This window comes from Dicentrarchus labrax, unplaced genomic scaffold, assembly GCF_905237075.1.
Source record: "Dicentrarchus labrax unplaced genomic scaffold, dlabrax2021, whole genome shotgun sequence".
In the NCBI taxonomy this organism is placed as follows: domain Eukaryota; kingdom Metazoa; phylum Chordata; class Actinopteri; family Moronidae; genus Dicentrarchus; species Dicentrarchus labrax.
The window spans coordinates 20,062,775-20,076,738 of record NW_026136714.1 but is presented as its reverse complement, the minus strand read 5'-3'; the positions used below and the strand labels follow the sequence as shown (position 1 = coordinate 20,076,738).

At 37.9% G+C, this 13,964-nt stretch overlaps 1 protein-coding gene across 3 annotated transcripts in view; it reads left to right on the top strand.

The window, feature by feature from the left end:
• The first annotated feature begins 3,478 nt into the window (after positions 1-3,478).
• Positions 3,479-13,964, top strand: part of LOC127375974 (protein unc-13 homolog B-like) — a 103,915-nt gene continuing 93,429 nt past the window's right edge. For all 3 annotated transcript variants that reach the window (XM_051422421.1, XM_051422417.1, XM_051422416.1), the window contains exon 1: positions 3,479-3,749. In XM_051422421.1, the coding sequence (XP_051278381.1) occupies positions 3,728-3,749 (22 nt within the window). In that variant the 5' untranslated portion in view covers positions 3,479-3,727. The remainder of the gene's footprint in view (positions 3,750-13,964) is intronic.

Below are 13,964 nucleotides of genomic sequence, written 5' to 3'. Positions count from 1 at the left end.
GTTTTGCAGACCCATAATGCAGGACTTCTGTTTGGGAGGGGCCTACCCTCCATTTCCTGATTTGTATGGTATTATACACGTCATGGCTAACATGGGCCAAACCTGGTGGAGGGACTTCTGTGGATGGGGGCTGCTGTAAGCTATAATATTTCCCTTTAGACAGCCTTTTACTTTCACAGAAACGACTGGCCTGTAGGACTTGTTATTAAGACATACCTTAGCAGTGACGAACAAGGTTCGCAAGGCAACAGTAAAGACAGCCAAAGCAGGGACTATGAAATTGTTTTTGAGACCAATCTCAGACATGGTTGTCCTTTTGTCTGAGGGACAGTGGAAGATTTTTAAGTTTGTATCTGATTTAATGTCTTTTAGTGGTACAATTGTATTGTGCCAGGCAGGGAGTAGTCTTTTGTTTGAGTATTATATTATTTCATGCACTGCAGTGCCCCCTTTTGGTTACTTAAGCAGCAACAGTTGCAGAGCAGGGTATTTCTCTTGGTGCAACTAGCCAAGACAGAGAGCACATGGGCCTGCCTCTCCTGCTCCAGTTATCTTTTGCATTGTTGCCTTGGACACTATTTGTCCTTTTACAGATAAAGAATAATTGTGGCTCCTTATTAAATTAACAAGAAAAGTTACGCCTTGTTTTTATGGGAGGACTACAATGGTCTGTTAACTGTCTAACAGTGGGTTAGGACTACCCTCTGCGAGGGCAGTATACCCATTGCTTCCACCAGAGATAAATTCAAAAGCAAACTGAAATGCCTCTATCTGACTTCAGCTGACCCAATACAACCAAACGTTTGTTTTCCTTCCACAGTGGTGCAACAGTAGGAAACCAATCTGTTGATTGTTAACAGCTGAAAGAATTAGGACAAGGTTCATTGTGATACACAGGTGTTTAAAAATAGTGTCAGTTACTCTTTATTGTTCAGTGTCCACCAATGCATCACGGAACCATTTCATATCATGAAAATACACTGTTTAAAATGTCAATTTTTGAAAGACTGAGACTGTGTTCATTCAAGTAAATAAACTGGTACCATTTTAGTAATTGTAAATCAAATTAAAACCAACCATATTTGTAGGATTAAAAAAAAGCCATGTCTCTTAGCCAAATTATGAAAAAATAAAATACTGAGGGAAGATGATGTGCATTGCAAGATGTGCAAGTGCCAAAATAAATTAAAAAAATAAAAACCTAATTTGGGCCAAGTCATAGATGGAGCTGGTTTCATCATAAAACACGTTCAAATAAGGGCTTTAATTGAAATTGTGTCAGCTTTTTATTTCTGTTCAGTTCATCACCTGACAGTGTTTGACTGCTGTTTTACCTGACAGTTATTCATATTATTCAAACAGCCATGGTTAAGCCTAAATTACTGAGTTGTGAAGGAAGTTTATGTGTACCTTTTTTTAATCATACATTCTAGTTATCACTACACTATGATGAATAAAGATGCAGCTGCTTGTGATAGTTTGTTGACAGGCACCCAGTACCCCCCGGATTGTCCACCTGGCTCACATCTGCACATTTTGTTATGACAAGGTGTGATGAAGCGGAAAGTAAACGATATTTAGGAGCAGTCTAAATGACTGATGTGCAACAGGCAACTGGGCTATATAAACTCACTGAAGGCTCATCGGCTTTGGAGGAATTTTAATCATACATTCTAGTTATCACTACACTATGATGAATAAAGATGCAGCTGCTTGTGATAGTTTGTTGACAGGCACAAATCTGGTCTTGTAGCCCATATGGACCAAACAGTAGCATTTTCTGAAACCATGGTGAGTTCTTATAATGGTTGAGTAATTCAGGAGTCAGCACAACCCCAAATTGGAGAAACATACATGGATCCTATGGATTGATATGGAAGTTCTACAGTTAGTGCCAAAGTAAAAGGCTGTCTGAAGGCAAATATTATAGCTTACAGCAGCCCCCATCCACAGAGGTCCCTCCACTAGGTTTGGCCCATGTTAGCCATGACGTGTATAATACCATACAAATCAGGAAATGGAGGGTAGGCCCCTCCCAAACAGAAGTCCTGCATTATGGGTCTGCAAAAAAAAAAAAAAAAAAACAACAAGACAAAGACTGCTGAGTTTTTAAATGTTTAAGGTCCTGTGTCACATTTAAGAGGAATATTCATAGGTTTTTGTTGTTTGTTTTGTGTATAATCAGATGAGAAGCTTGTGTTTTTGTTACTTTTCAACTAAGCCTTTTTTATCTAGAGGGAGTTCCTACGGTAGCCCAGAATGTACAAACACTGGCTATAGATAGTACTTTATAGCCACTGTAGTTTCTCCTACATGATTGAAAGTCTGATCAAATGGTTGTAATATGCAACTTCACCACTAGATGCCACTGAATCCTACACACTGGTCCTTTTTTATATTTATCTTTACAAACGTTTTACAAGTAAGGGAATGCACTAAGTATATTGTAAGACTTTACAAGGCCTACATTTCACCTGGCTTGACAGCAAAACATTTTACATGCTGCTTCCCCAGCTGAAATGGTCCACTTTGTGTACTATTATAATCTAATATTCATACTGGATGCTCTGTCAGAATACCTATATTCACAATTTAGGAAAAGCAATTAGATGTTAAAGAACCTCATTCTTTTCTGTTCAAAACTGCAGCTTATATTATCATAGCATGCTTTAGTTTTTCCCTCCTTGTAGCTCAAAGGAACAGAGGTGGGAAGAAAGTGTTTCCCCTTGTCACTTTCATCTACTCTGAAAATGAACTACCGGTAACTTGGGATAAATGCTTTATGGAACCTTGGCCACATTCTGTGACAAATCAATTTTATTACAGGAAACATGTTTTCTCTGGCCCTACTCAGCTGATGATCCCTACTTATTCATCACAATCCTTGCAATCATATGTCACATTCTGTTGAGATGAGTTTAAAATAATCTCAGTCAGGTGACAATTCACCTGGCACATATTGATCAATAACTTTTCTTGGATTTTTGTCAATTTGCCATTTGCACCTACATAAAAACTGGATTTTTTTTATTTTCCTCAGATGTATGGTCTGGAAACCATGATAGATGCCTTGTGTTTCTGTAGGATTACTTGTCCCTAGTTTCTTTAAGAACGATTGACATTAAAAATTAAAAACTGTGCTTCAAGTATAGTGGTTTAAGGCATGAATTAAACAGAATTTCACTTAATTCTCTGATGTTGAAGATTTTCTTGACAAATTCATGTTGCTAAGTTGAGGAAACTATATTTGTCTTGAAAAGTTTTTTTTAATGGTAAGAGAAAAATCTAAGGGGGCAGCTGAAAAAACACTTTATCAAAAATGTAAGTAAAAAAACAAACAAAACATAAACTAAAAGCTCTAGCTAACGTTGTTTTTTTTTTTTTTACCACAAACAATGCACGTTCGTACGAGTGTGCTGAGTATCCCAAATTCCTACCATCACCGTAGTCCGTGAACGCAACATAAGAGCCGCCCCGCTCTACCGGATTTCAGCCGGTAGTTAGTCGGTCTTTGCCAGTGACAGCCATCCTTTAAACCCCCAGTACCCCCCGGATTGTCCACCTGGCTCACATCTGCACATTTTGTTATGACAAGGTGTGATGAAGCGGAAAGTAAACGATATTTAGGAGCAGTCTAAATGACTGATGTGCAACAGGCAACTGGGCTATATAAACTCACTGAAGGCTCATCGGCTTTGGAGGAACTGTTGCACAAAATCCCGCTGCGATGTCCCTGCTGTGTGTCAGAGGTAAGGTCTCACTCCATAACTGCAGGTTATCCTTAGAAAAAAAAAATAAGGAAAAAGAAGAAATCAAAATTGAAACAGAAGAATGGTAACTAAAAGTAGGCTATGTGCTGTTCTGCTGGCATTTAATGAAAGAAGCTGAAGTTAATCCTGCAACGCTAGCCTACAGCATTGTGGGATTTTTATATATAAAAAAGGCTATAATAACAAAACCGCCACATCCTATAGGAATATTACAGTAGGCTACTATTATATATTATAATTTAGGCTATCACAGGGATAAAGAATGTAAGGAAAAAACTTAAAGCAGACTAGACAGACAATCTACAGGGGAATATTATGCAATATCAATCTTGATCTGCCTCATTTCACCACTGACAGGAAGATGATGAGGATAGAGATCCTTTAAATAAATAAACTTCAACAGTTTCTCTTAAGATATCCACATGTGTGATTTAAACCCCATGTGGTCAGTGACCATTACAGTGTATTTACCACTGACCGTGTTACATTCAGTGGCCTGGACGAGGAAAACTCAGTGGATTTTACATTTTGTTCAAGTGCTTGATGGGAAACAATCCAAATGACTAAAGTAGACCTACCTTGAGAGACGGTATCAGGGGTGACAAACATGCACAGTTGAGATCACTTTTTTATATTGAGAACAATCACACTATTTATAATATGTATCTGATTGAATTTAAAGGGTTAGAACAAAGCATTTATTTACATTAGTGTGTTGTTAGACTTGTAATTGTTAAATATATAATATTGTTTGCCCACGTCCTTTTTCTTGGAGAATTCTTTTTACTGAGTTTTATAAAAGTTATGCTTGGATACTCAATTCAACCCTAATAGGAGCAAAGAATAATAATATTAATAAACTTTATTTATATAGCACATTTCAAAAATGGGTTTACAAAGTGCTTCTACAGGATAAAAACAACCCAAACAACAGAGCACTAGGAACCATAGCAGCATCAGTAAGACAATAAACACTGTAAAACATAGCAATAATTAAAGATAAAACAATAATAAAAAAATAAATAAAAATAAAGCCACAGTGAGTAAAGGGTAGTAAAAAGAGTCACAGGAAGGCAAGACTAAAAATGCGTTGTTTTTTAGTATATATATAGTATATAGCATAAGTATTTTGGGGGGCTTTTATTGCCTTTATATGATAGTGACAGCTGAAGAAAGACCGGAAAGGGGGGCAGAGAGAGAGGGGATGACACGGAGCAAAGGGCCACAGGTTGGATTCAAACCCTGGGCCACTGCAGCAAGGACTCAGCTCTACCACACTAAAAGTGTGTTTTTTAATCTTGTTTTGGGGAACAACAGGAGAGCTGCATTTGAGGACCTCAGGACCCATGGAAGCATATGTGGGATTAAAAGGTCCAAGATATAGCTTGGGGCCAGCCCATTTCGTGCCTTAAAAGTGATAATTACATTTTTAAAATCTACTCTAAAACTAACAGGCGGCCAGTGCAGATGCAGATGAAAGGATTGGTGTAATGTGTTCTTGTTTGCTGGTACCTGTTAAAATCCTGCCGGCTGCATTTTGAATCAGCAGTAGAGACTTTTTGCTGACAGAGAAAAGTGACTTGCAGTAATCTAGGCAAGATGAAATAAAAGCATGAATGACTGTTTCCAGATTTTTGGTAGAGAGAAATGGCTTCATTTAGCTGATTTTCCTTAGTTGAAAGAAGCATGACTGTGTGACAGATTTGATATGGATGTTCAATGAGAGGTTGCTGTCGAGAAGAACAATTTTCTGCACTGTGAAGTAATACAAGTGGAGTATGAACCTAGCATGTTTATAATTTCAGTGTTGGATGAATCATTACAAAAAGCAGAATCTCAGTCTTTCTAGAGTTTAGTTGAGACTGAGGTAGATCTGGGTGTCGTCTGCATAAAAATGGAAATTCATTTTGTGTAAACTAATGAGATATCCTAATGGCAGCATGTAAATGGTAAATAAAATCGGGCCAAGCACTGAACCCTGAGGAACCCCACAATGCAGCGTAGAGAAAAGGACTTCCTACAACCTTAAACCAAAGCTAGACCAGTATATCTCATACAGTATATCTCATACATAAGCAGATAGTCTTACAACAGATGTATCGAATTTACCTATGATGACCAAAGTTGCAATACAGACATGATAAATATACTTTTGAGATAAATGACAAAAATGTGTTGTAATAAACAGAAGCCTTATAATTCTTAAATTGTGGCTATTTAAGGGTTTGAAAGTAGGTTGTAATATATAGATATATATATAAAGAGTTTGGTCTAGACCTGCTCTATTTGAAAAGTGTCCTGAGATAACTTATGTTATGAATTGGCGCTATACAAATAAATTTGAATTGAATTGAATTGAATTGAATTGAATTGAATTGAATATCCCGAAGCAACAAGTATTACTTACTTTTCTGATGGACATTGGGCCCTTTATGTGAGCTGGACAGCAGTGACCCCAGTAAACTGGAGGCTAACAGGAGTCTCTAAAGCTCCATTGGGACATTTCTATTATCAAAATAGGGTGGGGGAAAATGAATTAGCCTTTAAGAAGCTGGTAGTCTTTAATTAATATTATTTGTTCTGAGGGAAACAAGGGTGCTTGAACTTTTATTAGTGACTCAAAAAATCTTCCATATTGGGTACCTGAAATCTCAACCTTTAAAAGTACATATCAGCAACACTTACACACTCGCTTTTGTTGTGGAAGAGAAATACTGGATCCCAGGTGAAATTGAACAACATATTGCTTCCTCCTGCTACAAGTACTGCCGAGGGGCCCTTTAGCCAGTCACTTGATCTGCAGCTGTTCAAGTGAAGCTGATCAGTGGCCTGGAGCAGGAGACTGTGGTTGTACTGGGCAGGTGTGTCACTGAAAAAATAAGAAAGTTGTTGCTGAAATCGAGTATGTGTATTCAGACAGCTAAATGCAGATCCAAATGCATCCCACACTGCCACCAGTTTATTTAACATTTTGGCTCCTTTCCAGATAACAAATTGCCCTTCTTTCACAGACATGCTGATTGATTTTCAAACCATCAAACTATTGTCTGCCTATCTCGAACTCTCAGCCTCAGGCGTATTGTTTCTCACTGATCGCTTTTGACCAGTTCTCATCTTGGGTGCGAGTGCTCACTGTCGCTGGAGGGCCACCACCCCCAAACTCGTCTATTACAGAATGATGAGATATAGGGGTGAGCTCTGAGCGTTGGAGGGATTGAGGGGGTGAAGCACAGCTGGGTCGCAGTGGGCTCAGCCAAGTGGAATTATAAAAAAAAAGACCATTTTGTTTCATAGCTTGCACAGAGATTGATAGAGAGTGTGGTTCATGTTCACCTGTATCAGTAAAACCTTGAATCTTGTACACACACTTGAGTATTTCATAGCATAACAGTTCTTGAGTCTTACTGCTTTAATCTGATTTAGACGTAGAGCTCGAGCTGGATGCAGTACAATTTGTCCCATTTTCCTTGACAACAATATAGTGTAGGGCCATTGCTGCATGGTTGCCTTTAAAATAAACTTGTAACTGTTGTAAGTTATTGACAGAATCTTTCACACCAAGACGGATGGTTTCCAGACTTTTGATGATTTTTTAGTGTAAGACCAATTACCTTGTTTTGTGTGTTCAGTAGGTTTGGTAGACTTCCTAAGTAACTTAAGTTTTTGACCTCTAGCAGCTCTGCTTTGCAGTAGTTATATTATGAGGAGGTCCTCTTTTTTGGTCTCATGCACATGCAGTCAGACACACATGCATGATGTGGCTGTAAAATTACCTATAGTATGTTTACACTCAGTAGAAAACCAGGTATTATATACACATATATTATACATGATGGTCTTATACAACTTGTGAGGTTATATTTTGATGTGGGAAGTCCCAAGTTAAAAATGTACTTGGCTTTCATGTAGTTTAAGTCATAACAACACTGATAAATAAATATATATAATATAATATGTTTTCTTTTCAAAAAATGGTGAATGATTTTGTATTTTCTGCATTTTATTGTCATACCAGGAAAAAGCAGCTGTAGCTCAGTTTGAGTGGGCTGCTCAGTAATTTTAGGTTTGGTGATTTGATTCCCAGCTCTTTCTGTCCACATGTTGAGGTGTGCTTGAGCAAAACAGTGAACCCCAAATATCTTGTGTGGGTATGTGGAGGAGAAAAATGCTAGTTGTTAAAGTGATTTTCATTGGCTCAACAGTTCTAAAAAAAGAAATGGTGTACTTTACAACTCTTGAAATCAGAGCTATGACGAGATTTCTGTGCACAAAAGCGTAAATACCACATCAGTGGGGGTTTTCAAAGATTTTTTTGTTGTTGTAAAAACGACAAACTTGAGGGCACCAAAAGTCTTAAAAGGCGGTCACAATTTGCTCTTAATAAATAAGTAATTAATGAATTCACAACTGCTTTTCCTGGTTTTTACTGGTATTATTCTGTGTTTATGTTTTTGCACTGCTTTTGTTATTGTTATAAAGGTAAAAAAAATGCAGAGTTGCTCTCATACACGGTTTTTATGTCATGATTGCTAAAGTCCACTTAGTATTTATTTATACCTACATCTGGCCTGTGACATCACAGTCAGTCTGTTTGCGTGCACTTAAGTAACCAGTAACCAGTAATTTAACAGTTGTATGTTCAGTAATGAAAACGTATTACTTATAAGTTTAACTGAACTTATTTTAAGTTTTACCTGTCTGTAGCCTTTTGTCATGCAGTACATAAACCAGGTTTCTCATTTCATTGACAGTTAAACAATCAGCTCACTGGAGAAAGCTCACTGTAACCTTGAACCATGCACTTAAGTGCATGTAACAACTCTGATTCATTGACGGTCTTGAAGGCGGACCACTTTGGTTCAACTAAAGACTCATGTGATGGCTGTTCAAAGCATCTGACTTTGACATCTACAGCTCACATCCCGTCTCCTAGCAACAGATGAACTTGGTTACCTTTCACATGAAGGTGATCTTTCCCTAACCTTAACCACGACCACAGTCTTTCTTAGTAGTAATACCAGTCCTTTTTAGTACCTTAAATACTGCTTCCCAACGTGTGGGTCATGACCAACATGTGGTCATGATCGTGAGGTCTTCTTGATTTTGAGGAGTATAAGAAAACTTAAAAACATTTCTTTCATTAATGTGAAGAAAACTAAATGTTAAATGTTATTTGTAAAGTTTTGATTATTTTTAAAAAATATAAATATATGTTATATATGGCACAGGGAAGACCTGAGCACAAGTTATATTTACAGAGCCTTCACTCTCTCGCTAAACAGCCTCGTCCTGCATTAGATATGTAAACAGTTAACAACCAAAGAGCTAATAGAACAACAGCCAAGCATCAAGTGGAATGAAACACTGAATTTGTCAAAAAAAAGAAGCCTATTAAGTATGTATGATTGTTAAAAATATTAAAATAATACATAATACAGAGAATAAATAATTACTAAAATATCCGGAAAACTCCTTTCTGATGCAATACTTACAGGAAATAATCTGTTCAAAATTCATCCAAATCACCAGTTTTACACCGATGTCCTGCAGATATTGCGTTCACTATATGGGTTCATTGTACTGTTGATTAGTTGTTCTGTACTGTTACTGTTATGCATTGAATATTATATCAAATATCCATAAAAGGATAAAATGTCACATAGTCAGGGGTCATCTGTTTACTCAATGATAGAAAAGGGGTCCCTTGAAGACAAAAGAGAAACCGCTGGCCTAAAAAAAGTGTTCCAGGTGAGCAAAATGCTCATTTGGGTCAAATTCACAGACAAATGTAATGTATCTAAATCTGTTTAGTCATTTAGGTATGACTAAATAAATTAAACAACAAAATTATTGGTCCATGCCTTCTAGAATGAAATCTGACAGCCCTATCAGCAGGATGACATCAGTTGTCAGTGCGTTCCTCTTTTTGCGCCCATCACAATTACAACAGGGAGCTACCCAGCTTTGTCCCTTGGACATAAACGTGTTGTTCTGGGGCACTCGCTGAAACAATTGATGCTGACGTCCTTCTCGGGAGGACAGCTGCTGCTTTTACTTTTAAGACAGTTTGGCTAACCTGTGCACAAGTATTCTCTGACAGTTTTTTGTCTTGCCAATCTACCTAATATGAATTTTATTGAGTTTTATATCCCCTCATCCTCTTGAACAATGACAAACCTCTTTGACCAAAGCCAGAGTTTCTGTGTTTAACCCTAGCATAGTAGATGTGTTTTCCCTGATTAAAGGAACCCAGACTTTCCATCTCATTGAGGGAAATGCAGACAAACCAGAAGAGTGGCATCCTTGTTTCTTAAGAGCTGCAATACGTTTTCAGAGGCCATTTTCCTCCTTCCTTGTTCCTTGTTGTGTCGAGGGCTCTCAGAGCCTGCATGGTTGCTGGCAGTCCTCTGAAGAGAGTGAATGGCTGCAGAATTAAAAGCTGAGGATGGGAGGACACACTCCCTGACAGCTCAGTCAGTACCCACACTCATCTATTTCTAGATGGCAATTAGCAGTGGAATAAATGCATAGAGTAATGGTATTCAATAATTTGCAAGTGTGTTGAGTCACTGTGAAGAAATTGCATTGGAAGAGGTTATACCGCAATAATGGGAGATAAATACATGCAGGTGGACTGTTGGTCATGTCGAGATAGCAGCAAGGGTTTCAATCTCTTCTTCATTTGTGCAGGTCAGCACAAAAATTGGAGCTAGTGTCATTTTCATTTTGTAATACAAGATAAAGACCTGATGTGGACTCATGAAGGTAATGACTGAAAGCATTTTGTAGGCCACCAGATGCCATAGTTAAGGAGAGTAGGTGAGGACTAGGAATAGGACTAGGAAAACACACCAGCACACTGTGCTGGAATGACAGGGACACAAGTAAAGCTTTAGCGGTCTGTCAGGAGGGAGGGAGTTGGGGATAGAGGGGGAATAATCCCCTGGCCATCTGCTGCTGTTTCTGTCCTGGTTGTGTTTATGCTTGTGTGTGTGTAGGGCTGTGACTCACGTAGGACATGGAATTCATTTCCTTCTTCTCATTCCCTCTTTTTCATGATAATGCTACTTCCTGGTGTCAGACTCGCCACCCTCTGACAGCCTCTCTTTACACTTAATCTTTGCTGCCTGCCACTTTGCTGACTTTTTCTTTAGAAGTGCTCCTTTCTTAGGCAACTTTGAGTTTGTGTTTAGTGCTAATTAGAAAATGTTGCTTATGCTAAACTAAGATGACCATGATGTTAAACATTATATCTGCTTAGCATCAGCATGTTTGCATTGTCATTTTGAGCTGGATAGCATCCTGGCGTTAGCATTTAGCTCAAAGCATTGCTGTGCTGATGTACAGCTTCACAGAGCCATGGCTGCAGACCTTTTAGTCTCGTTATTTCCTCAGTACAGTGATGAGCTCTATCACACCAGTTAGTCTTTGTCCACAGAATCAGGTTATATAAGGCTAATATTGATGTTATTGCTATGTATTTTTCACATAAATACACAACATCCACTAATAATTTTAGCAATAATATCTGAGGCCTAGTTATTGAAGTTTTTTTTTTTGTTTTATGTATTTGAGATTTATATGCAAGGATATTTTTACAGATTTCTTTTGCATCTGTGGGTGAATGTGACATGTAGTGTAAAGCGCTTTGAGTGGTCGGAACACTAGAAAGGCAGTCCATTTACCATTTACCATATACTATATAGTAATATATTTAACATGTTCTTCGAGCTTTACGACAAACAACAGTGTATCGCCAGTCTGTGTGCATCTTGCTTTTATTACCACAGTGGCCCTCATTCACTCCTGGGACTTTCCCAATTCTCTGCAGCTTCACTGAAGCAGGTGTGTGTTTGACAATGTGTGTGTGTTTTGTCTTTTGGAGGACCCAGTCAGCTTATAGACAGTGCAGCCAGTTTTTAGTAAGGATTAGGACATGGGTTTGGTTAAAAATTGGAATAATTATACTGTACAGCTTGTTAGATTTTCATTTTTCACATTAAGAGCACAGGAATAATCTTGGTGAGAGTTTAAGCTTAATGAACTTTTTGGTCTTGTGCTCTGTTTTCATTATTTATTATTTTTTAGGAAATAAAAAAAAATTTAAAAAATCTTGTTTTGTTCAACCAACAGTCCAAATATTGTTTATACACACATATATATATATATATATATATATATATATATATATATGGCACACTGGAGCCAGTTTGTAATTTTGAAATTGAAAGTAAACCAAAGATGAAGTATTGATCAAGTGTAGGTCACTGCTGTGTAGCATGATGCTACACCCATATTTGTAGTGGGCAACAAAGATATTTTGCTCATGCTTTGTAATGTAAGCGTGCTATACATGACACTGTTGTTTCAGAGTTAGTAACACACAGCGAAGAAGGTTACAATAAGCACTCACAGTAGGGAATGATAATATCCGTGTGTGTGTGTGTGTGTGTGTGTGTGTGTGTGTGTGTACCTGTGGTCATGTCATCATCTATGAAACCCCATATCTGGATCCCCTCCTAGATCACTCTTGAATATGAGGCATCTCTAATTGGCTAATTATTGTAATGAAACAGGGACACAGCAGGGGGAGAAATCTCCAGGTGATGGAAGGGTATACATGCTACAGTAAACCTGTTGGCTATCTTTCAGGTTTAGAGATGTATTCATTCTGTCAGAACCAACATATATATATAAGAGAAAAATAAGAATTGTTCACATATTCATAATGCAGAAGCATGGCAACCTTTATCAGTTTGATGCTCAGGTTCAGGCTTATGCTCCAAGACCAAAACAAGATGGTATACAACTGTTGCTTAGGCTTTAGGGTGCTTGGTGGCATCTGTAGTATCAATATGTTTATTTAGTAAATTTTTGTTTTTGCAAGTAAACTGTGTGACTCCACAATTAGGAACCAGATTGTCCACATACTGTAACTTGACTGTTGGGGAAGGCTCAGAGGATGGACAGTACCAGAGATGCAAACACACCACACTGACAGGCACACACATGCACACACATTTATTAGGTTTTCTTGATGAGTCCTGCAGGGGCTGTTGTTTAATAGAAGTGAGAGGGTGTTAATGACACGGCCACCAGGTTGCCATCCTCCATACACTCAAACCCACTGTGAGTCGAAGGACTTGAGCTAAAAATAGATTACCGTCTGGCCTCTTGTAATGACCCTGCTCTAGTTCATGTCGGTCTGCCTTGCTGAGCGTGTCCGATCTGCTGCTCCTGTTCAGCTGATTTTTTTTGTTAGCGGGTTAGATTAAATTACTGCTTGATAAGTAATGTTTTACTGTATTAATACCTGCAAGGGAATTCCCCTTTCCTTTGCACACCTACCTTGAGGTTAAAGATCTGCATCAGCTGGACAGGTTTCGGTGACTTGCTCAAAGACTTTGTTCTGTCCTGCTAGTTCAGAATATTTTATCCGGAGTACAGAAAAGTATATTTTTGCAGAGGTCAAATGTCAGTTCGTTGCTTAGTTGATCTGTCGGTCCGTCTGAAATATCTCAATAACTATTTGATAGATTTAGATGAAATGTGCTACAAATATCCATGATGTCAAATGAAGTACAAATCCCAAAGTTTTTGGTGGCCCCTTGAATTTTCCTTTTAGCGCCACCAGCAGGTTAGTTCAGTTTATCCATATCCAGTAAAATATCTCAACATCAACTGGATGAACTGTCACAAAGACATTGGTACAGACATTCATGGGCCCCAGATGATAATTCCTACTGACTTATTGCTTAAGTTATGTTTTGTTAAGTGTCACCTACAGGTTATCTTTTGTAGTTCTAAGTGAAATGTCTTGACAGCTATTGGATAGATTGCCATGAAATTAGGTACACACATCTATGTTCCCCACTGGATGAGCTGTATTGACTTTGGTCATCCTCTAACTTTTCTATCTATCTAAAGCAATTATTAAGTCAAAATATTGTTGTTTGACCAGATACCATAAACAAATAAGGATTTCCATCAGCTAAACATGCTATGTTAAGATACTGAACATGGTAAACATATCTGCTCTACCTACTCATTCATTATTAGTCGTTCCTGCAAAGACTTCCAATTAAATGACTAAGGTGCCTTTGTTTTGCTTTTTCTTTATGTTGTTCAAAAGGCATTACACAAATATTTGATCATTAATCCAAATCATTCATGGAAGAAAGGGGGGTTACATCA